At 47.0% G+C, this 24638-nt stretch overlaps 1 protein-coding gene across 1 annotated transcript in view; it reads right to left on the bottom strand.

The window, feature by feature from the left end:
• LOC308282767 (microtubule-associated serine/threonine-protein kinase 1-like) overlaps nucleotides 1-24638 on the bottom strand; it is a gene marked incomplete at both ends in the record, with an annotated part of 81882 nt that overhangs the window by 42226 nt on the left and 15018 nt on the right. The window contains one exon of the mRNA XM_080723156.1: nucleotides 23584-23615. Coding sequence (XP_080579282.1) covers nucleotides 23584-23615 — 32 coding nt within the window. The remainder of the gene's footprint in view (nucleotides 1-23583; nucleotides 23616-24638) is intronic.

Consider the following 24638-nt stretch of genomic DNA (forward strand, 5'->3'; position numbering starts at 1 on the left):
GGCAATGTAAATGAATGTTTTCTAATGCCAATAAAGCCCTTTGAATTGAACTGATAGGGAAATGAAGCCGTCTTTACATGTTTAACCCCTTAAACCCTATTACTTCATTGACCAGAGTCCCCCAGGGGTCTGTACTAAGACCCCTGCTTTTTTTTCTCTCTCTATGCACCAAATCTCTCAGCTGAAAATAGCTTGTAGATCTGCTACTATCACCAGTGTTCTACCCAGAATAGGGACGCTATAGGGCTCATGTGGTTAAAGCTGTTTATTTAAGGGCAAGCCTTTGATTTAGCAGTCACATTTAGTCATTACAGATCCAGAGGAGCGGTGGATTGAGCATCTTGTCAAACACTAGAAGTTTGCAGCCATTTCTGAGCGTGCTCACAACTGATCCAAGCCATTCAAAATGCGGAACTATTTGTTGCAGCGTGTTTGGGCCGGACATCTTCCTTAGGTACTGCCATCATATCAAGTATCATAGAATATAGCCTATATACTATTATTTGTGTGTGTGTGTGTGTGTGTGTGTGTCCAGCATAGAATATAGCCTATATACTAGTGTGTGTGTGTGCGTCCCACTTGTTGATATGTGTGTGTGTGTGTGAGAGAGAGAGAGAGAGAGAGAGAGAGAGAGAGAGAGAGAGAGAGAGAGAGAGAGAGAGAGAGAGAGAGAGAGAGAGAGAGAGAGAGAGAGAGAGAGAGCTGCCTAGGGGAGTGTTGGAAATGAGTTGTTGTTGCTTTAAGTTAGAAATGTTCGCCTCAAAAATACATATATTCAAAAATGTTAACATTTTCACGACTTTTCAAAAACACTTGCCCAACACTGTTAAATCACGTGTATACACGTGATATATTAGCGCATCCCACAGTGCCAATCACGTGTATACACGTGATTCAAAAAAAAAAAAAAAAAAAAAAAATTTTTTTGAATTTTTTTTTTGGGACTTCATCAAAACTAGTGAACATGATTTCAATCGCGATTTTGCATGTTTAACCCCCATACAACCCCCATACAACTCAGGTAGCAGACCTCCAAGCTCACAACAGTGTAAAACATAATGGCTATTATCTCAAGAATGCCTGAACGGATTTCCAATCGGATTTTTTTGTTTGAAAGCTGTGAACAAACTGCACAAACCCACAACAATGCAATCCAGGATTGCATTGGATTTTTTAGAGCTCATTCTTCTCTGTTTTTTTCCCATGCATGAGGTGTGCAAGGTTTAATCATGGCTAAGTTGACGAAAATAAGGCTTTTAAAATGCTTGGTAGCCAATAGCTAACTTCAAGCTAACTTCATCCTCTTCCTGTACATGCACAAAGGAAAGTGTTTAGGCAAGTCATGGCTGCAGGGCTTCTGCATATACCAGCATATCTCTATGGGATTGTCTGTGGCACACTTGGCCCCCTCTAGTGGTGAAAGGGTGGCATTAAATGAGTTAAAGAGTCATATTGTATATTATCAAAACATAAATTGTCTGTTAGAGAAGTGTCTGAAGTCTACGTGACTCACGTGATGACCAGACATTTTGGACATCCATTGACTCGACTGACTTTACATGGCTCTAAGATACAACATCAACAACATGCCAGCTGGACATCTCACCGTCTTAGCTATACAGTGTCAGTCATGAATAAGAAAAGGTTTAATATACATTATGTACTGTAGCTGTAAGAATTGATTCAATTTGGCCCAGACCGCTGGCCTTGCGGTCCGGGCACCTAGGTTCCAATGCCTGACAGCGTGTTGCAGGTTCGAGTCCCGAATCCCCGATGGCCTTTGCTGCGTGTCACTCCCAAGCTCTCTCTCCATGTACTGTCTGCTCTGTCTACTGTCTACTGTCAGAACCGATAGTACTGTCTACAGTCTACCTACAGTACTATCAATATAAGGCACAAAAAGGCCAAAAGTAACTCTTAAAAACAACAAAAAATATTGATTCAATGTGTAAAGATGCTCACGGTTTTTCTTTCCTACGCTGCCTTCCGGGAATTCTGTAAGGGGCAGATCTTCCGGTCCAATGGAACGATTTTGGCATTGAGACAGCAGAAAATGGCTGAGTCCACAGGCCGTCCACAACCTACTGAACCAGGGCCTGGTGTGAAGCACACACACAGTGACAGCGTGACGGAACCCTGCCAACAGCCAATCCCTGCCTCTGCTGTGTCAGCAGCCCCACCCCCACAGCTCTGGCCTAATACCTCTAATTGAGATTGTGACTCTGCATTAAAGCTCTTTTGCTAATGTTAACAGCCGTGGTTAAGGAATGTATTAAATGAAATTAACATTGATTGGTTTTATACCTTCAAACACTGCACTATATCAGAATTAAATGAACAGGCTTTGTTGTGTATCTATCTCCATGACTAGGGGTCTTCAACGTTTTCAGGCCAAAGATCCCTTCCCTTAGCTGAGAGAGAGATGAAGCAGGGACCCCCAGATTACATGTAGTTTCATTGTTTGACAGCACAATCATCACAGTATTTTGGATTCATGTCAATTTGTGCTATCAGATATGTAACCACTTGAAACGTCAATACTTAATAAACTTGACCTTTCACTCTGTACTTAGTGTGCTCCCTCTACATCAAACCTCTTTGCCGAAAATAGCTGATCTACAGGCTCACAACGCCTTGCAGCGCGAGGCGTTGTGAGCTTGTAGATCTGCTATTTTTGGCTACATTTCTCAGAATATGCTTATATATATATAAGTGGTTAATATAAAAAAGATTTGAAGGACCCCCTATAGTAACTCTGAAGACCCCCTGTTGAAGACCCCTGTCTAAGACTATGCAAAAAGCTACCAAAAAAAAAACCAGAGGATTGCCTATCGACCTCTGCTATCTCTTTTCATTATCTAAATTGTGCAGGATGTTGTAATCGGTCAGATCTGTAGCCGGCTGTATGGATATTGATCGTTATGTGTCAATGACGTAGATTTAATGTGTACATCCAATACCATCTGTAAAAGTGGATCAATTATATGTCTGACATTGTTCTAACCTCGCTGGTACACACAGTAAAACCTTCAGTGTTCATTGAACCCTAAGGGGGTCCCTTAAAGGAGTCGTTCAGACCAAAACACATATAGAGTTAAATCTGCCTTAGGGTTAGGGTTGGGGGGGGGGGGTCCCAGTTAAAATACGATTATTTTGGGGGTCGCTGCCTGAAAAGCTTGAGGACCACTGCCTTAACGGGTCAATTAGGTTCCAGTTGTGGCCTCTCTGGAGTTACAGTAAATGAACCAGGGGCGTCAATTGGGTATGGCAGGGGTATGCAGCTGCCATACCCTGGGTCCAGGGGGGGGAAATAAAAGTTACTTTTAAATATAAATCCATGAATGTTTCTTTGTCTATCTGTTCTGGTTATTATGTTGTTAAATTACAGTAAAATAACTACAAATGCAAAATGTAACAAAATGGTCACTTTAACAAGGTATTATAATTATATTCTCCACACTTGTATTCTCCCCATCTTGACAGAATGGTATATTCCCAGGTTCCGCAGGTCAGCTGCACAGGTTCAATGCATTATTGTTAATTGTGGCACGTTTACTAACATGCCAAGTTTAGCTGCACTTGAACGGTAGGTTCCGTACGGAACCATTGTTTACTTAGATATGGAAGGATGACCTCCCACTTGGGTAATGACGCCCCCTGGCGATCATTCAGAGAAACTACTTCAGCTCCCGTACTAACGTAGGTAGGAAGGGCCTGTCACTCAAACCGGAGTGACCCGCCTCCAGGCTATATAAACCCCCGGAGGCGGAAGTAACATCCTCTTAATACCACTCTCTGCCACATTCAGTGAAACAGAGGGGCATTACGTGGGAGGTCATCCTTCCATATCTAAGTAAACAATGGTTCCGTACGGAACCTACCGTTTACTGTCAATATTCCAGGATGACCTCCCACTTGGGATTCTTAAACTCCCCTCTAAGCCACAACCTACTCTCATACCCCCACACACCCCTCATACGGGTGAGCACAGCCCAAACGGGCGTGACCCATCACCCAGAAGGTCCCAGGCCCACCGGACCTGGGTGTGAAGGCATGAGAAATTAAAGAGAGACCCTGACAGACCGAAGTCCGCCTCATTCAACTAAATGAAAAGGACCAGTCCGCCTTATAAGTAAGACACACTATATAAGGAAAACACAGGGTCCCCCCAAAGTACCCCAGGTGGCTACATGCCCACCTGTGGGAGGGGAAGATCCGACTCCTCTATGACGTAGAGGAGGCAACTGCACCCAGAACCGAATGCGCTAGCGAAGAGGATTCGATATCCAGGTGATAGTAGGCTGCAAAGGTAGAAGGCGAAGACCAATTCGCCGAAACACAAATCTCCTGAACGGAGACTCCCTTTGCCAGTGCCCACGAAGTAGCCACACCTCTAGTGCTATGGGCTTTAAGTGCCGCCGGCACTTCCACACCCGCACTAGAGTAAGCCAGCCTAATAGCATCCACAATCCACCTCGAAAGAGTGGGTCTAGACACCGGCTTTCTGACAAGAACATTGCCCATTTCTACAAAGAGCTGAGAAGAAGCTCTAGAACCAGCAGTCCTGTCACAGTAGGCCTTCAATGCCCTGACAGGACAAAGGCAATTCAGCCGTTCATCCTCCACCGAGACAAACGGAGGAGGATGAAAAGCCAAAAGAACAACAGGCTCCTTAGGAACCACCATGTTCTTAGGAACAAACTTAAGATGAGGCTTGAGCAACACCTTGAGATCATTGTTCATAAACTGCATGCACTCCGCAGACACCGAGAGAGCTTGCAGGTCACCAACTCTTTTAGCCGTGGCCAAAGCCAGCAAAAGAGCCGTCTTGAAACTCAAAAGTTTCAAAGGCATCCCTACAAGCGGCTCAAAGGGAGCCCGACATAGGCCCCCTAGAACCACCTGCAGATCCCAAACTGGGAACAAAGACCTAGTCACCGGCCTCAAACGTTCAACTCCTTGCATGAACTTGATGACCTCCGGGACTTTAGAAGGTGCCTTGCCCGCCACCCCCAGGTGACAGGCATTAATAGCCGCCAAATACCCCCTAAGGGTAGAAAATGCCAGACCACTTTTCAAGCGGTTCTGCATAAATTCCAGAATTTCCTGGGCTGACGCCACATGAGCCACCACAGGTGGAACACGCGACTCACACCAGTCCTCAAAGGCATTCCACCTTCCATCATAAGACGCCCTCGTAGAGGGCGCCTTAGCACTCTGAATGGTAGCAACCACTTCAGAAGAAAAACCGGCTGCCAGCAGGTTTAACCTTTCACGTGCCAAACCCACAGGTCTAGGACCTGCAGGTCTTGGTGGAAGATCTCCCCCCTGGCCTGACTCAACAGGTCCCTGCACTGAGGCAGCTGCCAACCCGGTTCGCAAAGGAGAGGGGCGATCGCCGATCTCCACGTGCCCTTGTAGGGAGCCACCAGGAGCATCTCCAGACCGAACCTCCTGACTCTCTCCAGAGTGGGTCGGATTAAGTCGAAGGGGGGAAACGCGTACAGTAGACCTCTCGGCCACGTGTGCGCTAAGGCGTCCAACCCCAAGGGAGGACTGCCCTTCACCGCGAAGAACAACGGACACTTCGTATTCTCCGCTGACGCAAACAGGTCCGCCACTGGCTGACCGAACTTGCGAAAAATCTGGCTCGCCACCCTGGGGTGGAGAGACCAATCCTCGTAGCGAGGACCTCCCCTGGACAGGAGATCTGCTCCGCTGTTGAAGAGACCTGGGACGTGTAAGGCCCTGATCGACTTGAGGCGCGACAAGCACCAAACCGTCAATTCTCGAGCCAGACGGTCCAGTGGCAACGACGACAGGCCCCCCTGTTTGTTGACATAAAACATGGCCGTCGTATTGTCTGTCCTGACCAGGACGTGACAATGCAAAATCCAAGGCTCGAAATGCTTGAGCGCCAGGAGTATAGCCATCAACTCCAAATAGTTGATGTGACGACCCCTCATCTCCAGAGGCCAAAGCCCCTGCGCTGTGCGCCCCTCGAAAGTGGCTCCCCATCCACTGAGACTGGCGTCTGTCGTGATCGACTTGCGGGAAACCACCTCGCCAATCGAGACTCCGCTGGTGAGGAACCCCTCCACCAGCCACGGAGACAGGGCGATCGCGCAGGAAGGGGAAACCGTAACCTTCTTGTACTTCAAGGAGGGCGGGATCCCGAGGGATAACATCCATCTTTGAAAAGGTCTCATATGAAACCTGCCCAAACGCAACAGATGTACTGCGGAAGCCATCATTCCCGTCAGTACCATGCAACTCCTGTAAGTGACCTCCTGGCCCACTTGAAAGGAGTCGAGACATTCCCGAAACCTGTCCACCCTCTCCTCTGAGAGACGGGCCGACATGTCGGATGAGTCCAGAAGGACCCCAATGAATGTAAGACGACTTGCTGGAGTCAGCATGCTCTTGCCGTGGTTGACTATGAAACCTAAGGCCTTCAGGTGAGCCAAAACCACTTGTGTGTGACGCGCCACTTCGTGGGCGGAGCTCGCTGAAATCATCCAATCGTCGATGTACGTCGCCAACCTGACGCCCTGCTGTCTCAGCGGGGCGATGGCTGCTTCGGTCACTTTCACGAAAACCCTCGGGCTCAGTGACAGACCGAAAGGGAGTACTGTATACTCGTACAGGCGACCCTCGAAGGCGAACCGAAGGAATTTCCTGTGTGGGGGATAAATCTGGACGTGCTGATAAGCATCCTTCAGATCCACTGAACAGTGGAAATCCCCTTGCCTGACCGACCGTAACATGGTGGGTACTGTTAGCATCCTGAAAACGTATTTCTTCAGGTACACGTTTAGTGCCTTTAGGTCCAGGATGGGACGTAGCCCCCCCCCCCTTTTTGGGCACCAGGAAATAACGGCTCCAAAATCCCATGCGGGATTGGGTCCTGTCCAGCTCCACTATAGCACCCTTGCTTAGCAATGAGCTGATCTCTTCTCTCAAAAGACTTGCTTTTAAACCACGTGCTCTGGTATGAATAACCCTGCTCGAAAGCGGGGGTATATCTGCGAACTGTAACCTGTAACCCCTGGTTATCGTTCGAAATACCCAATGGCTCGGGTTGCATAACTTCCACTGGCGCGCACAGCGTGCTAGCGTGTTTTGAGCGAGAGAAACCCCACCACTGTGCTTCCGTGACGGCGGAGCTTTTTGGCGGCCGGACCGGAAGTGGGGAACCTGCGTATCCGTATCCGGAACGACCGGATGCGGAGCGCAAGGGTTCAATAGGCCGCATGGCGGAAACACCTTCTGGTTGTACCGCTTGACTAGCGGAGCTATTTTGCGGCGGGACCGGAAGTGGGGAACCTGCGTATCCGTATCCGGAACACCCGGATGCGGAGCGCAGGGGTTCAATAGGCCGCAAGGCGGGAACACCTTCTGATTGTACCGCTTGACTAGCGGAGCTCTTTTGCGGCCGGACCGGAAGCGGGGAGCTAGCGAATCCGTATCCGGTGAAACCGGAAGCGTTCGGTTTTCGCTCGATAGAGCGACAGGAAGAGCAAAGCGATTCGACTGATAAACAGACTCGCCCACAACTAAAGCATTCTCCCCTGACAGGAGAGGAACTTTTACGTTTAATACCTGCTCTAAGGCCTTTATGCTTGTCCCTTGACCCGGGCTCATAGTAGGCCGACAGAATTTCTGACTCAAGGTTAAATTCATAGCATCGCTCACGCGAGGGAAAATCCACTCGCGCGCATGAGGAACCATATAATTGTTTGACGTTAACATTACTGGTTGCTGATAAAACCTCTGACTGATTAAAGAGTCCTGACGGGACTCCATCATTCTTACAGGAGGCATGCATAAAGGAGTCATATTGTCGACGCGAGGGATATCCCACTCGCGCGCTTGAGGAACCACATAATTGTTTGACATTAACATTACTGGTTTCTGATAAAACCTGTGATTGATTATCGAGTCCTGACAGGACTTCATCATTACTACAGGAGGCATGCACGATGGGGTCGTCTGTGCTAGTGCGAGAGAGTTGGACAGAGACAGACTTTGCTCTTTCAACATGTTTATTGTCGACACAGGAGGCATCAAAATCAACATTTTCATTTCCCCGACACGGGGTACCGAAAAACGCCCTCGTTTGGGGGGAGGGGGACCGAGAGACACCTCGGACCCCCGCCCCAGCACAATCCCCCTCTTCAGAGTGTCATTTGCGCTGTCCCCTACCGCGGCCACCGCGGTATGAAGACTGCTGCCTGCCATCCTTGGACGGGCGGCGCGGCTGAGCGCGCTCGGGAACCACCGCCTTGCTGCGGGGCCTGTCAGGCGCCCTGGCTGCAGAGGCTCCCCTGGAGGAAGACGAGTGCTTCTTAAAAGAAGCAGAGCGGCCCCTTTCCTTGGCGCGGGAGGAGCGGGACGCCCTCCTAGCTTGCTGCGGTTCTTCCTGTGGCACTGTGGTGGACTCGACGATGTCCTTAGCCGCCTTGAAGAAGGTAACTCTACCCTGCAGCAGCTCCAAGCCCCCACCCATGAGGGTGGTGGGACTGTTCTCCATGTTTATGAGAGACTTGTACATCTCCCCGCGAGGACCTAGAGGCTTCTCGCCCACGTCCCTCTTAGGCTCGAGGTCGACATAGTCGAGCCAGCGGGCTCTCTCAGACTGGAGGTTGTAGTCCATGGACCTGCCCATCCACTTAACCGCATGCCAATTGACCTTCAGCATGATGTCAAATAGAGTGTTCAGTTCAGCTGTGTGCTCCCCCGTGGGCAGACCTTTGACCAGGTCCTTGGTGGAAGCGAGCAAGAGCTGGATCAGATTCAGGTCCTTAGCGGCCAGAGCAGCGGACCGGTAGGCGTTACGAGCCCTGTCCGACTGCAGCTTGTCCTCCAGGACAGTGAACCCCGGCGGGTTGGTGCCGACGGGGCCAACAAACGGCCCGTTTTTAGCCGTGCCTACATCTTTGTACTGGGGTCTGACGGAACCCAGAAAAGATTGTGCCAACAGGTGGTCCAGGTTAGGGCAGGTGGACATGCCTGCCTCCGCACCGCCCACCAAATCCAACACAGAAAAAGGCAGCTTCCTGGGGTCTTTATGTGTCTTCCATGAGGAATGGAGGGCCCTGGTGAAACCTTTCACCAGCGGCAGCCTGGAGAGGACATACGGGGCGGGAACCGAAGGCTCCTGCCCGGGCATTTCGTCATCATCCTCGGCCTCTTCAGAGGGGAGAGGAGGTGGCAACTCCTCTCCAACTCTGGCCAGAGCTCTCATGTAGACTGTGAGATGATCCAGCATTTCTGCTGCAGAATCGACGTCCTCTGCTCCCGCTTCACTCGCTTGACTGGCGGGTGGAGGGGCAGTGGTGCCTGAGGAGGCCTGGGAGCTCCCTGCGGCGTCCAGTTGACGTGCTGGAGCCGCAGGGGCATTACCTTTCACAGTGACCGTGAGTCGAGAACCCTCGTCCTCGACGGAGTCCTCCTCCTCCTCGGCCGTGTATCCAGAGTATTCAGAACCAGAACCCTCGCTCTGACAGGAGCTCAGGTCCGACTCTCGCCTGAAAGTCTGGACTGTTTTGGTGATGCTCACGTCGAGGGGGACGTCCCCGACGGTCACATCCGAGCGTTTCTTTTTGGGCACCGCGCCCGAAGGGGAAAAGGCTACCGGAGGGATGTTAGCCTTCTTGGTCGCCTTCTTAGCGGCGACTTCACCAGACCCGCCAGCTCCAGTGACAGTGGAGCTAGCTGCGGTCGGTTGCGCGGCAGGCGGTGTCTCATGTAGCACGGCGCCATCTTGACTTGGAATGGCGCGCTGTTTGCCAAGCGGATCTCCGGAAGGCAGCACCGCACCTTGACCAACGGTGCGGGCCGCCTGGGGAAGGAAAGACTGGGCTGTGGGGTTGAGAGCAGTGGACCCACCTGGTGGAGCGCAGGCCCCGAGGCCTGCCCTGGCTAGGTAGAACCGGTGTATCAGTACATCGTGGTCGTAGGCCACGCAGAAGTCACAGAAAGGTCCTGCTCTCCCCTGAGGACTCAGTGCAGAGAAGGCGTGTGCAACGCCCATGCAGCCGACACAGAGAGGGTGAAGATCCTGTCCGTCGATGAGTCCTGGACAGCCTGGACATTGCCTCGGCAGGAAGGCCAGAGGATCCATGGCGAAGCACTGTAGATAGAGTTAACCAGAAGCAGACGAGCTAACAAGCTAACGGCTAAGGCTAGGCCACGCTTGATTCGGGCAGGGCCTGAACAAGCGGTAAGCAGTGTAGCTAACGTTAACAAATAGCAGACGAGCTAACAAGCTAACGGCTAATGCTATGCCACGCTTGCTTCGGCGGAGGCCTGAACAAGCAGTAATAATCCTTTGTTATAAAAGGAAATAACCGTCGATTTAGGACGGAACAAGAATAAGTATTCTTAAGTACGGGTTAATTCAACACTCGCCGGTGGGCGACTCCAATGCCACCGCTTTAGGCTAATGCGCGAAGAATAATAATACAAAGGCTGAGTTTCAACTTATCTGAATGTGATATCGCAGAGAGTGAAAAGAGGATGTTACTTCCGCCTCCGGGGGTTTATATAGCCTGGAGGCGGGTCACTCCGGTTTGAGTGACAGGCCCTTCCTACCTACGTTAGTACGGGAGCTGAAGTAGTTTCTCTGAATGATCGCCAGGGGGCGTCATTACCCAAGTGGGAGGTCATCCTGGAATATTGACAGTAAACAACCATTCCAGGCAAGAAACCGTAGAAACAGGTGAAAAATAGAATGTACTTCTTAAAATAAATGTATCATGCCTGTTGCTAAGGTATGGCAACATGACTGGTGTGACACCAGTCATGTTGCCATACCGTAGCTTTTTCTGAACTGACGCCACTGAAATGAACACTGAGGATTTTACAGTGTAGAGTAGACTGAAGATAGCTTTGAGCAGGGTGTCAATCTGGGATGTCAGAGATCAATGTTTTGGCCCTCTGGAGGTGTCGAGGCATTTTAGTGATACGACAACAAAGCCTCACCCCCCCCAGCGCTATCTTTCATCTCAACTCCCCAAACCCTGCACCTGCGTGCGTGTGTGTGTGCGTGTGTGCGTGCGTGTGTTTGAGGGCAATAGTTTTTCTCTGGCTTTCTTCACTTTTTAATTGCCCCTTCAAAATGACCAACAGAGAAGGCTGACATCTGAGGGAGAAAAAAAACTACACTGAGTGGAAACTGAGTGGGAAAAAACTTACGGAGAGAGCGAGAGAGAGAGAGAGACAGACAGACAGACAGACAGACAGACAGACAGAGAGGTTGTAAAAGCATTATGGCGCTGCTATTATACAGCATTTGTTTAAAGCCTTTTCAATGCCACAGGAAATCAATGGTCTTGAGATATGCACATGTGAGCACGAGCGTGCGTGCACATACTGTACACACACACACACACACACACACACACACACACACACACACACACACACACACACACACACACACACACACACACACACACACACACACACACACACACACACACACACACACACACACACACACACACACACACACACACACACACACACACACAGTACTTGGCCTTGGGTTTCCCTGTGTACAAGGAGAACACTGGCAGGGTGTAAACATTTACTAGTATAGTAGTGTGCATTTATTTTACAATGCACAGGCAGCCAGTACACCGTGCACAGAATCTCACACAGCTCACAAAGAGATGGTCATTTATACGGTCTGTCGAGTTCATGGATTGACCAGGGAAGAGAATGAGAGAGAAAACAAGACAGAGACAGAGAGACAGAGAGAGATTCTCTGCAATTTGTTTTAAGGGTTTTATCCCAAGTGAATGCAAAACATTGAAATACTGCTGTCATTTGTTTCAAATGATCCCAAGCTAACCTTTCCTATCCACAATTTTCCAACGTCCCATCGTGCATTGCGCAGAAGGTGTGGGGCAGGTTGGGCGTCTACAAGCTCACAACGGTTGCATCTGCGACACAACGTGAGCTTGTATGTCTGCAGTTGTCCGGATGTGTCCCACACATAATGCTACAGTAAATTCTCGCAGAAACAGGTGGATATGGATGTATAACCAATTCAGACAGACACCATTTCCTGACAAGTAACGGTTTTGGACATACAGGGGTTAGTGGGGTTACACCCATGGAGTCAAAGGAGTAATTCACTCCCAAAATGACTTTTTTTCTATTTGACAAAAAATGTATAATAGTAAATTTACCCCCACTGTTTCCGGATGGGGACCCAATGCAGGTAGGTACATTTATTGTAAGAAATTGTTGGTCAGGAATGTGACAAAAACAGTGATGTTATGCTGGTGTTGTTAACCATACATTCAGCTTTAACCAAACGGAACAGCCTCTCTCTTGTGTGCGTGTGTGCGTGCGTGCGTGCGTGTGACTGTGCCCACTGGCCAGCACCATTGTGAATGGATGCAGTCTACATATTTAAATGGATGAAGAGACATGACACAATTGGTTCTCAGCAGTGCTGTGTGCATGTCCTGCGATTGGTTACTGCCACTCTAAAAAAAAATATATATATATATAAGTGTCTACATTACACACACACACACACACACACACACCACACACACACACACACACACACACACACACACACACACACACACACACACACACACACACACACACACACACACACACACACACACACACACACACACACACACACACACACACAAACACGCACGCACGCACGCACGCACACACACAACATTCTCATGTTACAAACATGAGCTGAGCAATGAGCATGCATAAACATAGGCAGCACGCCTAAATGGGATGCACGACAAAAACATGAAAAGAAGATATGATACAAATGTAATCCCGACATATCAACAAACATTTAGCCAGGCGATGAGCCTGTGTCTTCACGCTCCTTGAAAATGACGGAACAAAGAGGAAAACGTGAGATAGGTGAGGGGACACGTGAGGGGAAGAGGGGGGGGGGGGGGGGGGGTGAAGAGATGACTATGCATGAGTCATTGGTTTGTTTACATCCACAGCATAGATGGATGGATGGATGAAACTAAGTGAAACCTGAAAAACTAAAAAGAGTTTTTGTGTATGTGTGTGTGTGTGTGTGTGTGTGACTGTGTGGTGGACCAGTGAGCTTGCTGTCTGAGCTGTGGTCACATGGTGTCTTGTTGCTACGCAGTGTACAGGGGGAGGAGGCCACAGTGGAGGAGAGGAGAGGGATGCTCATTACATGTTCATCACATCTCAGACAGAGCAAAACAGAGAGAGAGAGAGAGAGAGAGAGAGAGAGAGAGAGAGAGAGAGAGAGAGAGAGAGAGAGAGAGAGTGAGTGTAGGGGAAGAATTTAGAAGTTTAGAAGGAAGCAATGGTGGGAAAAGTAGAAGTACAGAATTAAAAATGTGCTTGAGTAAAAGTATAAAAGTATTGGCATCAATAAGTACTCAAAGTACCAAAAGTAAAAGAGCAGAAAGTTTGAAAATAGCAGATCTACAAGCTCACAACACTTCGCATAGGGCTAAAGTAGTTTATGTATGTTTTATAATAATTATAAATGGTATCTGCAAAGTAACTAGTGACTAAAGTTTTCAAATAAATGAAGTGGAGTAAAAGTACAATATTTGGATCTGAGATGTAGTGGAGTAGAAGTAAAAAAAAAAGAAAGAATAATAAAAAAAAAAAAACACTCAAGTAAAGTACAAATACCTCAAAAGCGTACTTAAGTACAGTACTTTGTTACTTTACACCACTGGAAGGAAGGCAGGAAAGAAACAAGACCAAGAGTCTAAAGCCCCTTGAGGCTGTGCTACCCAACCAGACCATTGACTCACTGACACTGCAATAATTAAAGCCCTGCGTTTAATGTATTACAGTGGCAGACTTGGGGTTGAGGCATATTGTATAATCACTATAGGGTGAGGAGCTAGAGGAAAGGCCACAGGGTTACCAAAAGAAATCAGCATTCCTGCTGCAAGCTTTCTATCGGATTGAAATCTAGTCTTGTTTGCAAAGTTGACATTTTGGCCTGAGGCTGGTGCTGGAGGAAACGTCAGTAGTGTTTATTCACTGAGGAGAATAAATGTGCTCAGTAAGGTGCCATGGCATTGTTCCGAAGGTTCATTGTTCCGAAGGTTCATTAGTCCGAATTTGTTAAGAATACTATGCCCAACTCTAACCCTAACCCTAACTAAATTCGGACTAATGAACCTTCGAAATTATGGGCAGTCCCCCTCAGTAAGACATGGCAATCCCCCCCATTCAATGGACTGGACAGACGGACTGAGTTACTAGGGTTAGGGTTAGGGTCCTTAATTATTTTATACTTTAGCTATTTTTGAAAAGTCGTGAAAATGTCTTTGAATATATGTATTTTTAAGCAAACATTTGTAAATCAAATTTAGCTTCGAAATATTTTGAGATAGGGGTCCGCGGCCAAATACATATCATTTTGGGGGTCTTTCACATGAAAGTGTTTGAGCACCACTGACATAGAAACATAGGTTTTTCAAAAAACCTCAGACGGATTTGAAATATTCAAAGACATTGGACACATTTTCACGTTTTTTCAAAAATAGCAGATCTACAAGCTTGCAGCGCTGTGAGCTTGTAGGTCTGCTATTTTTAAATAGTTAAAGTACCCAGGGCCAGAATTTGGTGTGACACCCTTGCAAAGGCCCATCCAAGCATCTAGCACCACCTGCTCACTCATTACCTGAAGAGCACCAGTCACAGAAACACACATACAGAGAAATGATCTTGCATCTGTTTAAGATTTAATTATCATTTTTCCTCCCAGTCGGCCAGACAGGACTGAAGGAAAAAAAGACAGCAACGTCAGCACATCAGAGCAACCCAATATGCGCCAGGCTCGCCCTGGCATGCGCCCATATGCACTCACACTGTCACTGCAGAGCAGCTGAGAGCACAGGCCTGTATAATGTCCTCTTGAGATCACGCAGATTCAGCTGTTTAGATGAAACACTACACAAATAGTGGGTCATCAACCTAAACGGTGTCAAATAATGATAATGATATGATTATTGGACATGTTCAAGTAGAGCACTGCTTCTCAATGTGGGGTCTGGGGACCCCCAGGGTGTCTGCAGCAAAATGATTGATAGTTAGTAGGAACTAAATGGACCCTTCCTATGGTCTGTAACTCAGAGAGTGTACAAATGGAACTAAGTGGACTCCGGGTCCATTTTGCACCCCTCATAGTTACCGGTATATTAACAGAGTATTTTACAGTATAGATTGAGGTCCAAGTGATAAAAGTCCTATCATCCCTGGCCTAATGCACATCAGACTGTGGGTCCTTGAACCTACTGTAAAAAAAAAGGTTGAGAAACACTCATGAACATGCAGCACAGATGAGGTGACATTATTCCTACTGCAGAGCCTGTTCAGTGCACTTGTCCACTGGGTCCCAAGCAAATCTATTAAAAAAAAGAAGAAGCCAAGGACAGATGCTAAAGTGGTTAATGGAGGAGGCCCAGGGCGAAGCAATGCCCTAACTGCATCCCCTCAGATTTCCACTCAAGCACACCGCGCCTGCACAGTGTTAAATGTCAAATAAATCATTGCCTGGCCTCAATTTACAACGACCGCAAGGAAAAGTCAAACTAGCGCATTGACCCTTTCTCACCGCTCTTGTCTTCGAGGATTCCCGTCCTCCTTAAGCTGGTTGCACACTGCTGCGTTTATTCGTTGTGTTTTGGAAATCCGTAATAAAAAAAAAAACTTTTCAAGCAATTGGACCCAGTGGTGACAGCTGCGAAAATCGGAAGAAAATCAACCCTGGACTGAAAATAAATACGAAACGGGTGGTAGTGTGCAAACGTGATTGACATAACATGAGGTTTATTTTTTAAATTTTCGATATTCGCTCTGATATTCGGCCGAAAAAACGCAGCTGTGTGCAAAGACCTTTACTCCCTCGCCCAGCTCCTCTTCCGCAGCAGCAAACATGCTGATGAAGCTCACTACAACATGTTGTGATGTTGATGCATTGTAAGCTTGTTACTGTATGACACCGTCATACAGTAAAAGGAGTTTAAAGGAGTAGTTCACCCCTTTATATTGATTACTCACGCCATGGAGACTTGAGTTCAATAATATCTTTGGGTTTTTGCCGCATTCCTAAGCCAAAAAATGTATTACAATAAATGTACCCCCATTGATTCGGGATGGGGACCCAAATGCATTCGGGGACCCATCCGGAATCAATGGGGGTAAATTTACTATAATCAATGTATTGTCTTGGGGAATGGGACAAATACAAAAAGAATATTATTGAACTCAAGGCCCCATGGCGTGAGTAATCAATAGAAAAAAGGTCATTTTGGGGGCGAACTAATTCTTTAACACTTAACGCTCTTTCACTTTATGATGTGTTCATACTAGCAGCCACAAAGCAACAGGACACAAGTCATTTTCAGCAACAAACAGATGCGTGACTCTTTTTGACACCTGATGTTTTGGTTAAACCATCTACACTCCCCTTCTCTCTCCCCACAATTCCTGCTCTGTTCTGTGAAATGGAAGAAAAGATTATGCTTTAAAGTGAAATATCCGTTTAAAGATATTTTCTTTGGCTTTTCTGCCTTTATCGAAAGTTTACAGCGGAGATGGACAGGAAACATGGAGAGAGAGATGGGGAGAGACATGCAGCGAAGATCGTCGGGATCGGGAGTCGAACCCGCGATGTGCTGTCAGGCTACATTAGAGCCTAAGTGCCCGGAGCCAGAAAACATTATGCTTGCCGTTAACCAGTTACCTTGCGCAAATTCATTTATATTTTTAATTTACTCAGTGTGGCTTGAGCAACACTTCAACCGTGACTCGGCAGCAATGTAGCTGACCACTATTGGTGGTTTCATAGCTTTGTCACCACTGGTCTGAACGCAGCATAAGATGCTTAGTTTGCTTACCCACTTTTTGAGAAACGGACAATAGTTACTACAACTGTAGTTTAACCGCTTTCTTCTGTCTATACGAAATCTCTTCGCCAAAAATAGCCGATCTACAAGCTTGTGTTGCGATGTGTTGTGAGCTTGTAGATTAGCTATTTTTGGTGAATGATCCCCACAGAATAGGGATGCTGGGGTTCAAGTGGTTAAGAAGGGAATTCGCTGTTTTCTTGTTAGCTCCCGCCAGGAACTAAAGTCCTCTGTAGTTGGACCACTGAGTACATGGCAGCTAGATCTATCGAGAGCCAAGTTCAATTCAGCGGCACTGAGGAGCTCGGGATTTTCAAAAGAAGCCTGTAAGTGAAGCTCAGAGAGAGACAGAAAGGAGCTGGCCAGAAGATCAAAGAGCATCAGAGAGCCATTAGTCAAGGAACTAAGCACACAGAACACCCCATACTGAAAGTGAGGGGAGCTAATGGGAGCATTGTTCTTCAGCAGTGGATATTGAGAGGAGCTCCCTGGGGGGACGGATGAAGCACTCTCAAAGACAAGGCTCTCAGTTTGGGGCCCCGGCGGTGTGTTGGCCCCTCCCCTGACAGGTCTGCCTTTATGTGCTAATAAAGTATTCAATCAATCAATCAATCAATCAGACTGCATTGGAAGAATTAAAGTTTGGTGTGACTGCACACTCAAGCTTTCAAGGATTTCTAAATAATTCAAACATATAAAAGCTAAATTAATAACCAGTAAGACTCCCTAATCGGGAGATAAGCAACCGTCAGGTCGCATACACAAACTTTAGAAGGCAATCGTAGCCAATCAGGAGGGAATATGGGAAATGGGACAGATCCATGTTCATGACATGCCTTTAGAGATACTGTGTACCACTTTGCGTGATTTTAGGGACAAATCTGTAGGAGCAGTGTCCAAAAATGTGTTTTGCAAAAATCGGCCTGATGATGGCGCTAGATGGGACAGATGCATGTTGCTGACATGACTGTAGAGATACTGTGTACCGTTCGTGTGATTTTAGGGCAGAATTTGTAGGAGCAATGTCCAAAAATATGTTTGAAAAAATCGCCCTGATGGTGGCGCTACATCAGACAGATCCATGCTGATGACATGAGTGTAGACATACTGTGTACCGATTTGGGTGATTTCCGGGCAAAACTTGTAGGAGCAGAATCGGCTTCATGGTGGCGCTAGAAGAGGGCCATGTGAGAAATGAGGGGTGGAGGTAGTGGTTTGGCAGCCAAGGAGTGTGTGTGCAAATTTTCGCATGGATCAGGGCTACATTTTAAGCACAAACGGAATTATTTTATGTATTCTTCTCACTTTATTCAAACTACAGCAGATGAACAACCTATAGTCCTGTTTCAGGATTGATTACAAAGTAAAATGAAACATGCAGCATTTCCAGCAGCCCTCTCCCCTGATGCGGCCCGACCCAAACTGGTTTAGTAAGGTCAAAAAAGAAAAAAATGAAATGGTTTAATTTTCCCTGCTTTACTCAGGAATTCCTTCAACCTGAAGATTTACCGACAGTGTTACAGAATCAACGTCCAAAAGTTATCAATCATAGATTCCTTAAAAACTAAAATACAAATAAGGACACGTTGATTTTTAAGAATGTGTTTCCTTCCTCCAGAGCGGACTACGTCGCAAATAATCAGAGCCAGAGAGTAAAACGTTGTGTAATCAATCTATGAACATTCGTTTCTGATCAATAATCCAAAGCAAACAACCACCGACCCTCAAACTACAAACAACAATGTTCACATAATAATACGAATACTTCTCAAATACTTTTCATCATCCATAGCGAGGCTGGGATGGGTACAGTATATCAATACTTAAATAATAAAACGGCAAGCAACCGTGTTCTGTGCTTTTCACCCACAAAACATTTTGACCACACTTCTTTAAATTCGCTTGAGAGGTGATATAGAAAGGTTTTGTGTTTCCTTAAATGTATAGGTAAACCTATTACACGTATTATTAGGTTATAGACACACACGTACAGTACACATACAGTACATCAGCTTAAGATGTACGTCAAACACAAATCAAAGCTGAGTTAGCTTTTGTCATTGGTTGATACTATGGCTATGCTGTACTGCAGGGGTCTTCAACAGGGGGTCCGGGACCCCTAGGGGGTCCTCAGAGTTACTACAGGGGGGCCGCCAAATCCTTGTGTGATAGGATAATTATTTTAAATTAACAACTTGAACCCTTGCATCCTTATTCCGATGAGAACTTTAGCCAAAAATAGCAGATCTACAAGCTCTCAACGAGGCGTTGAGAGCTTGCAGATCGGCTATTTTTGGCAAATAGGTTTGGTGTAGAGGTAAAAAAGAGCAGACCAAGTACGGAGTGAAAGGTTAAGTTAACAAATATTGACGATTTAAGTGGTTAAATGTCTGAAAATACACATTAAGATGAATCCAACATCTAGACTGATGACAGTGCTGTCAAACAAGTCTATGAATATATCTATTAAGTCTATGACAATCTGCATCACACATTTATACAATATAGAGGGGGTCCCTGCTTCATGTCTCTTTCAGCTAAGCCTTGGCCTTGGCCTGAAAACGTCGAAGACCCCTGCTGTACTGCACATGCAGGCTGACAGCATGAAGGACCTGATATACTGTGAGAGTATCAACCTTTCACAAAAACTACTCAGAGACTCTCTGTGGGCACACTCAGCACAACAGGGCAGACATTTAAAACCTGCTCTGATACACACAAATATACACACATGTGCAGTGCACCCCCACAGAAACACACGCACACATGCGAGCGAGCGAGCGCGCGCACACACACACACACATCTTAGCTGTCCATTGTGTACGATGATGACGCATGATGATGACACACACACGCACGCACGCACGCACGCACGCACGCACGCACACACAGACACACACACACACGGACGGACAGACGGACGGACGGACGGACGGACGGACGGACGGACGGACGGACGTTACAAACCACCCTGACAACATGAGCCTCCTACTAATGTTACTTATCCACTGTGTAGCTGCAAAGAGATACACAAGGCATGGGGAGAAGCCAAGTGAGAGCAAGAAAACAGAGCGGCTGAAAGCAAAGAGAAAGCGATAAAGGATAGATAGGAGATAACGGCACAGCCACACCCCACAGTGCAGCCCGGCCCGACGGCAAACCTGCTCGCTAGGTCCTCTAGCTGTACCTTTGTGTGCGGCGGAACATGTTGCCGGAGATGGTATACAGAAGCTAGGCGTGTTTTGCTGAAGATGGTGTAGCTAGGCGTATGTTGCCGGAGATGGTGTAGTTAGGTGTAGCACCGAGGCTGAACGTCGAGGGAGCAGTCGGATCGCAGCCCCGGTGTCATCGCAATGTGGCGCTAGGCGAGGCTCTCGCTAAAGCCTTTAGCTGTGCTCTGAGTGGACTGTCTGCTTGGGGTAAATGTGGCACCGTACCAGAAGTGGGCAAAAGAGAGAGAGAGAGAGAGAAGGGGGGAGAGAGAGGCATGAGGAGGGACTAGGTACATACGGTGGCTCTGTCTTTGAAAACAGAAGGAGGCAGGGAATCGTGGCGCTATTGTCCCAAGGGCAGAGTGCCATGGCACAGAGCTGAGTCTGAGTGGGGGTGATTTCATAACACATACGTGATTACGTGTGTGTGTGTGTGTGTGTGTGTGTGTGTGTGTGTGTGTGTGTGTGTGTGTGTGTGTGTGTGTGTTTTTATGGCCCTCTGTACGTGTGAGTGATGAAAGGCAACCAAGACATGGGAATGAATAGACCTTCATCACTGCGGGCAACAGAAACCATGAATGAAAGAAGAACAAGGAGGAGGGTAGCATGAAGGATGTCAGAGAGCTGAGCTATGGTTTATAGATGGAGGTCATGTGGTTGCTATTGCGTAACAGAGTTAGAGCTCCAATGAACTTGAGCAACAACAAAGCGCGCGCACACACACACACACACACACACACACACACACACACACACACACACACACACACACACACACACACACACACACACACACACACACACACACACACACACACACACACACACACACACACACACACACACACACACACACACACACACACACACACGCCGACGCCCACATCTTTATACTGTATATATACAGTTCAAACATACACATCCAAATCGATCCACACACGCACATTCAGGCTGCATGGCACGCCCCGTTCAGAGGAGCGCACGATCGGTGGAATGAACGCGAAGCCGTCTCTGATGAGCTCATGGATAATGCATGACTGGTCAGAGACAGAATTAATCCAGACGGCACTGACGCACAGAGAGCTGACAGCGAGACAAGGGGCGAGAGCCAGGAAAATGGAGAAACAACAGAGAGATGGATGGTAAAACGCAACCTCAACACAAACACAGTGTGTGCCTGCGTGAGAGGAGGGTGCGTTCCGTGGCCTCATTTCAGGTCCGATCAACCGTGGTTACCAGAAGTAAAGAGATGGGAGAGGAGGAGACGGATAGGGCAGGGAGAGTGGAACTGTCAGACCAGAGAGGGTGTGGATAGCGGAAGTGGCCAGTGCAAATGTGTGCACGCGTGCACTGCTAGACACAATGATGTTGTTTTTTCGCAGGGGCAGATAGAATATCCATAATGATTATCATATCCTGTTTAGCGCCGTAGGGCTGAGCAATATGGACAATGATCAAGATATTCATTTTAGAAGGCTTTCTTATGATATCAATACAAAGTTGACAGACAATAAAATGGTGTATCACGATCCACAATAGACCTCTATTGTAACAATATATATTCTAAGTAATAATACAATAACAATACAGCTAGAAACTTTAGGTAAATCCCAGATCCCAGATGATAATCCCGTCTCATACTATATCTCACGATATGGCCATTACTATATTGCACAACGTTTTTTAGTCTCCCATCATCTAATGCCTGATTTATACTTGGTTGTGCGTTGGTGTCATGCCCTGAAAATGGACCATCTACAAGCTCAATGCGTCACAATGCATTGCAAACTCATCTTTTAAGGTAACTTAAACTTTAATTAAGAGAGAGAAAAAGAGAGAGAGAGAGAAAAGAAAGATAAGGACACAAACTATACCCCAAGAGAGAGAGAGAAAAGAAAGATAAGGACACAAACTATACCCCTCTAAGTACATACTAGTGCAGGGCATACTACATTGAGGGCGGAGAGAACCTTTCTCTGGAGGTTGAGGATGAGGAAGAGAAACAGAGAGAGGAAGATGAAAGCAACAGGAAGAGTAAAGGGCTGACGGTAGAAGTCCTGAGAGAAATGCAGAGCCTTTCAGCACCATGGACAGAGTCCAACACTCTGCCGGTCACACAGACAGTAGTCTCGTGTAGCCAGACAACTATTCCACAATCTTCGAATGCTATATAGAGTCTGGAACGGCAGCTCCCGAACGGCGAGTATCGGAAGTAGCCAGTGCTGCACTGAACTGTAGTCCCATTGGAAACATAACAGAAACACAATAGCTCAGACAAAGTCATTCGAGCGGCCTATTCTTGTTATCAGTGTATAGTTTAAGAAAACGTTTGAAAACAACATGGAAGTAAGACCAACAACAACAGAGAAAGACTAAATAATGCCCCAAAAAATAAAGAAAGGAGACATAACGCTTCCAGTGTTATTGCTACTGCACCAAGGGAGCGGTTGCGTCACATCCGCTTTATCTCGCACTCATCATTTCTATTCCGGTTTGCCAGACTGTATGGCGGGAGCATTTGGCCAAATCGCGGAGGCAACAGTCTGGCCACGCGAGACTACACAGACAGAAACTCACAATACATCCCTGTAGTGTTAGTGTAACAGTGGTTCTCAACATTATTTTGGGGGGTCCCCAGATGATTAAGTTAATGTGCAACATTGTTTTCTCACTCAACAGTAAACAAACCAAGATAAAGTTTAAGTGTATAAAGGGTATCTGCTTTCTAAAGTGACAATTTAAGGTCTTTTAAGACCTTTTTTAATACCCCTAAAATGACAAATTGCATGCTCACAACGCCTCGCGTTTGTATGTAGATCTGCTAGCTTCACAATAGGATCGTGTTAAACAAAATGCAATGCCTCAACTCTTCCGACTCCAAGTAGTGGAGAAAATCATGTTCAACTGAGAGGGAGCACTGAGCTAGGAGGACAAGGACGTGCAGAGAATGTTAGAGAGGCAGGGGCTGAAATTTCTAAAAGGGCCTTGTGGTGAAAATATTGAAAATAGCAGACCTCCAACTGCGACGCGTTGTGAGCTTGGAGGTCGCTACACTAAGCATAAAAAAGGCAATACTGGAGATGTGGATGGTGTGGATTTCTGGACAGTGAAGGCAATTATTTCAACATAAGATGCTGCATTTAAGTTCAGGCAATTATCTTGAATGCTGCCTTCGGGTATGGCATGAAAAGAGGGTATTTGCATTTCTTTCAACATAATAAAAAACTGCATTCATGGTCTGGAATGCCCCCTTTGACGTCTATGTGTGCACGTGCCTGCAGGAGGAGAGAGGAGAGGAGAGGAGAGGAGAGGAGAGGAGAGGAGAGGAGAGGAGAGGAGAGACATAGCAAGCTCCCATGGATGCCATTGTTTCATCCTTATGGTTGACCAGAAGAGAGAGAAAGGGGGAGAGGGGGTGGGGGAGGGGGGGGGGGGGGGGGGGGGCATTGACTCACCTGCTATTCTTGCGGGGCAGTGGCAGATCCTTCTGGAGGAAAACACAAAGACAAAGACAAAAAAAAGGAGAAGAGAAGAGATCAGGTACTGATACAGGTACGCCTGGTACAGGTAAACATCTTATTCTGGTACAAGTATACCTGACGAAATAAATATAAACATTTCATTCACATGAGATGAACAACAAACACTGATCTTTACTGAGGTCACTTATCACCTATAGAATCAATGCTGCAGAAATAAAAGTCAATATTTATGAGGACGGCGCTCTCTCTCTCTCTCTCTCTCTCCCTCTCTCTCCTTGAATCCAGCAGGACAGAGTATTCTGTCCATCTCCTGAGTGCAGATCATGGAAGGATGGAGAACATTGGCTTGGAGGTGCGGCACACATTCTGCACTGAATCAAAGCCAGGACTCATGTCAGCACTGTGGCTGGCATGACTAACACAACCCTGCACACTGTGATAGACAGACACAGAGAGAGAGAGATGGGGGGCTTGATTTAGCTTTTTGCCTGGCTAGAGCCCTAGTGTGTGTGTGTGTGTGTGTGTGTGTGTGTGAGTGAGTGAGTGAGTGAGTGAGTGAGTGAGTGAGTGAGTGAGTGAGTGAGTGAGTGAGTGAGTGAGTGAGTGAGTGAGTGAGTGAGTGAGTGAGTGAGTGAGTGCGCGCGCGTGTTGCGTGTGTGCGCTCGCATGCGTGAGTGTACTCAGTTCCACACATACAGCATGCAATCGCTTATAAAATCACACTTATGAGTCATGACTGTTCAACTTCTCAGACAAACGTTATAATAAAATCCCATGCCACTCTCTTTGAGGAAACTGAAGAATAAATAGAAGAGAGCTGTGAAGTGCATGGCCCAAGGAGAACAGAGTGAGCAACTGAGCATGCAACGGTGAACCGTTTTAAGGTACAATGCAGCATCACCAAGCAACTGCAGTTCTGAACCGTAATTCTTTTCCTGTAATACCGTGACCACAGCATAACAATTTAAATGAATCAATCATGTCAATATTACAACCCTAAAGCAGTTTTACAGACAGATTTGGTGAAG

This window comes from Nannobrachium achirus, assembly GCF_963921795.1.
Source record: "Nannobrachium achirus genome assembly, chromosome: 4".
Classification (NCBI taxonomy): Eukaryota; Metazoa; Chordata; class Actinopteri; order Myctophiformes; family Myctophidae; genus Nannobrachium; species Nannobrachium achirus.